The sequence below is a fragment of the Carlito syrichta genome, unplaced genomic scaffold, assembly GCF_000164805.1.
Source record: "Carlito syrichta isolate Samal-C Ts95f unplaced genomic scaffold, Tarsius_syrichta-2.0.1 Scaffold314713, whole genome shotgun sequence".
Classification (NCBI taxonomy): domain Eukaryota; kingdom Metazoa; phylum Chordata; class Mammalia; order Primates; family Tarsiidae; genus Carlito; species Carlito syrichta.
This window is the reverse complement of record NW_007258809.1, coordinates 531,225-533,852: the sequence shown is the minus strand read 5'-3', so window position 1 is coordinate 533,852 and position 2,628 is coordinate 531,225. Positions and strand designations below refer to the sequence as shown.

The 2,628-nt window shown below is 42.9% G+C and overlaps 1 protein-coding gene and 1 pseudogene across 3 annotated transcripts in view; one reads left to right on the top strand and one right to left on the bottom strand.

Annotated features, from left to right (window-relative positions):
* The window catches only part of PUS7 (pseudouridylate synthase 7 (putative)), a 58,011-nt gene that overhangs the window by 43,756 nt on the left and 11,627 nt on the right, over window positions 1-2,628 (top strand). For both annotated transcript variants that reach the window (XM_008071761.2, XM_021719432.1), the window contains one exon: window positions 1,590-1,750. In XM_008071761.2, the coding sequence (XP_008069952.1) occupies window positions 1,590-1,750 (161 nt within the window). The remainder of the gene's footprint in view (window positions 1-1,589; window positions 1,751-2,628) is intronic.
* The window catches only part of LOC103274304, a 994-nt pseudogene continuing 743 nt past the window's right edge, over window positions 2,378-2,628 (bottom strand). Inside the window, exon 2 of the transcript XR_505252.1 lies at window positions 2,378-2,471. The product of XR_505252.1 is annotated as a protein FRG1-like (transcript). The remainder of the gene's footprint in view (window positions 2,472-2,628) is intronic.

The following is a 2,628-nucleotide window of genomic DNA, read 5'->3' as shown; positions in this document are numbered from 1 at the left end:
CTCGAACTCGCGGGCTCAGGCAATCCACTCACCTCAGCCTCCCAAAGGCACGGGATTACAAACTGAGCCACCGAGCCCGGCTGACAAATAAATTAAAAAAATAAATTTATCTCCTCATTCACTACTAAGTCTCTGAATGTATTGAAATCCAAAACAGATTTTAAATGTGGTTATTCTGTTAAAGCATCATTTGATGGAATATAAAAATATGGCAAAGCCGGGTTTGGTGGCTCAGCCTGTAATCCCAGCGCTTTGGGAGGCCGAGGTGAGTAGACTGCCTGAGCCCGCGGGTTTGAGACCTGCTCGGGCAACTTGGCAAGACCTCATCTCCACAATAAATCAAAAATTGGCTGGGCGTGGTAGCGCACGCCTATCGTTCCAGCTACTGGAAGGCTGAGGCAGAGGGATCACCGGAGCCCAGCAAGTCGAGGCTACGGTGGCCAGGAGTGCCACTGCACTCCAGTCTGAGTGACAGAGTGAGACTCCAACTCAAAAAAAAAAAATATGGCAAAAACACCTTGATGATTTATAGTTTGAAGAATTCACTAAAAACTTTCAGAAAGTATCTCTAAGACCATATTGTTTTATTGAGACATTGAAGACAGGCACAGTGTCTCATGCCTGTAATCCCAGCACTTTGGGAGGTGGAGGCAAGAGGATTGCCTGAGCCCAGGGGTTCAAGACCAGCCTGGGTAACTTGGCGGGACCTAATCTACAATTTAAAAAATCAAAAAATTAGCTGGGTGTGGTGGTGCATGCCTGTAGTTCCAGCTATTTGGAAGACTGAGGTGAAAGGATCGCCTGAGCCCGGCATGTCAAGGCTGCAGTGACCGTGATTGTGCCACTGCACTCCAGCCTGGGTGACAGAGTGAGACTGACTCAAAAAAAAAAAAGTAAACAAAAGAAACATACTGAAAAATAATTCAATTACTATTTTGCAAATTGTCAAAATAATTATACTCAGGTAATTCATTTTCAAACTACAAAAAAGGTAAAATTGTTGAAATTTAAGAAAGGTAACTCATTAAACTTGACTATACAGTGAAAAATGAGAGAGAAGGTATGCTAACAGTAAGTGACCTTTACTCTTTACTGTTGACCTGGGAGAGGCAGTAGGTTGACAAAACCACATAGTTCTGTAAACTCTCTGCATTTCCCATCTTCCTGCTTTCTGATGACTGGCCTCAGGTGAGCGAAAGCTCTTCATAGATCCTGTGTTACAAATAGCCTTTTCTTTTTTTTTTTTTTTTTTGAGTTGGAGTGTCACTCTGTCACCCAGACTGGAGTGTAGTGGCTGCTCCCAATCACTGCAGCCTCGACCTGCTGGGCTCTGGCGATCCTTCTGCCTCAACCTTCCAAGTAGCCAGAACTACAGGCATGCGCTACCACGCCCAGCTGATTTTTTATTTATTGTAGAAATGAGGTCTCATCAAGTTGCCCAGGCAGGTCTCGAACCCACGGGCTCAAGTAATCCACTCACCTCACAAATAGCCTTTTCTAATCTTGTGTTTACTGTGAAGACTACTTTAAGTTATGGAAGCTTGTCTATTGGATGACTTGTGTAATCATAGCTTTTTTTCTCCCCCCAGCTGAAAAGGGGTACTTGGTTAAGTGCAGGGAAGAATGGGCGAAGACCAAAGATCCAGCCGCTGCCCTCAAAAAACTTCCTGTCAAAAGGTGTGTGGAAGGGCAGCTGCTTCGAGGACTTTCCAAATATGGAATGAAGAATATAGTCTCTGCATTTGGCATAGTGAGTGCGATTTGTGAAGTCAGGGAATGGCTCGAGGTGTTTAAATGCTTTTTAAATTTTATCTTGAAAGATTTGCTAGATTTTAGAAGGGCAGAAGGTAAATAAGGATCCTTTGGTGAAAGCTGAGAGATATTTTACTCGAGTGATCCTTGTTTAGACTCTGAATGGTGATGAATGGGATGGATGTTGGTATCATTTATTAACATTGAGGGCACGAAAAAAGCATCAGTGTGGAAAACATGATCTCCATTGGAAATTCAGTTCAAATTAAATCTACTGGTACTTGAGAAACTCAGAATCTGCTATATAGTCATTTGTTGATTATTCTCCAACTGCCTTAGTAAGAGGGTTGGACAGTAAGCAGTCCAAACAGTTGTGTTTTAGTCCAGTTTCGTGTGTGGCCAGTGTCAGTATTTGGAGGGCTATGTATGAAGGGGGACCCAAAAAAAACCGAATTTATTTATTAAAAATTGTGTATTTATTCTTACATGCTTACACTTCAGTCACCTTCAAAGTACTCTCCATTTGATGCAATATACTTGTCGAGACACTTCCTTTTTTTTTTTTTTTTGCAACTATTTTATTCAGAAAAAAACAAAAAGATAAGGCAGAAACAAAAAATCCTGGTCATTTGCAGTATCTGTCAGCTTTCAGTTTGGCTCTCCTGTCCAGAAGCGTCTCATCCAAAAATCCATCTTTCCAAGCCTTTTTAAGAATTTTACTGTCAGCCGGGCTCAGTGGCTCAGCCTGTAATCCCATGCCTTTGGGAGGCTGAGGTGAGTGGATTGCCTGAGCCCGCGGGTTCGAGACCCGCCTGGGCAGCGAGACCTCATCTCTACAATAAGTAAAATAATCAGCTGGGCGTGGTATCGCATGCC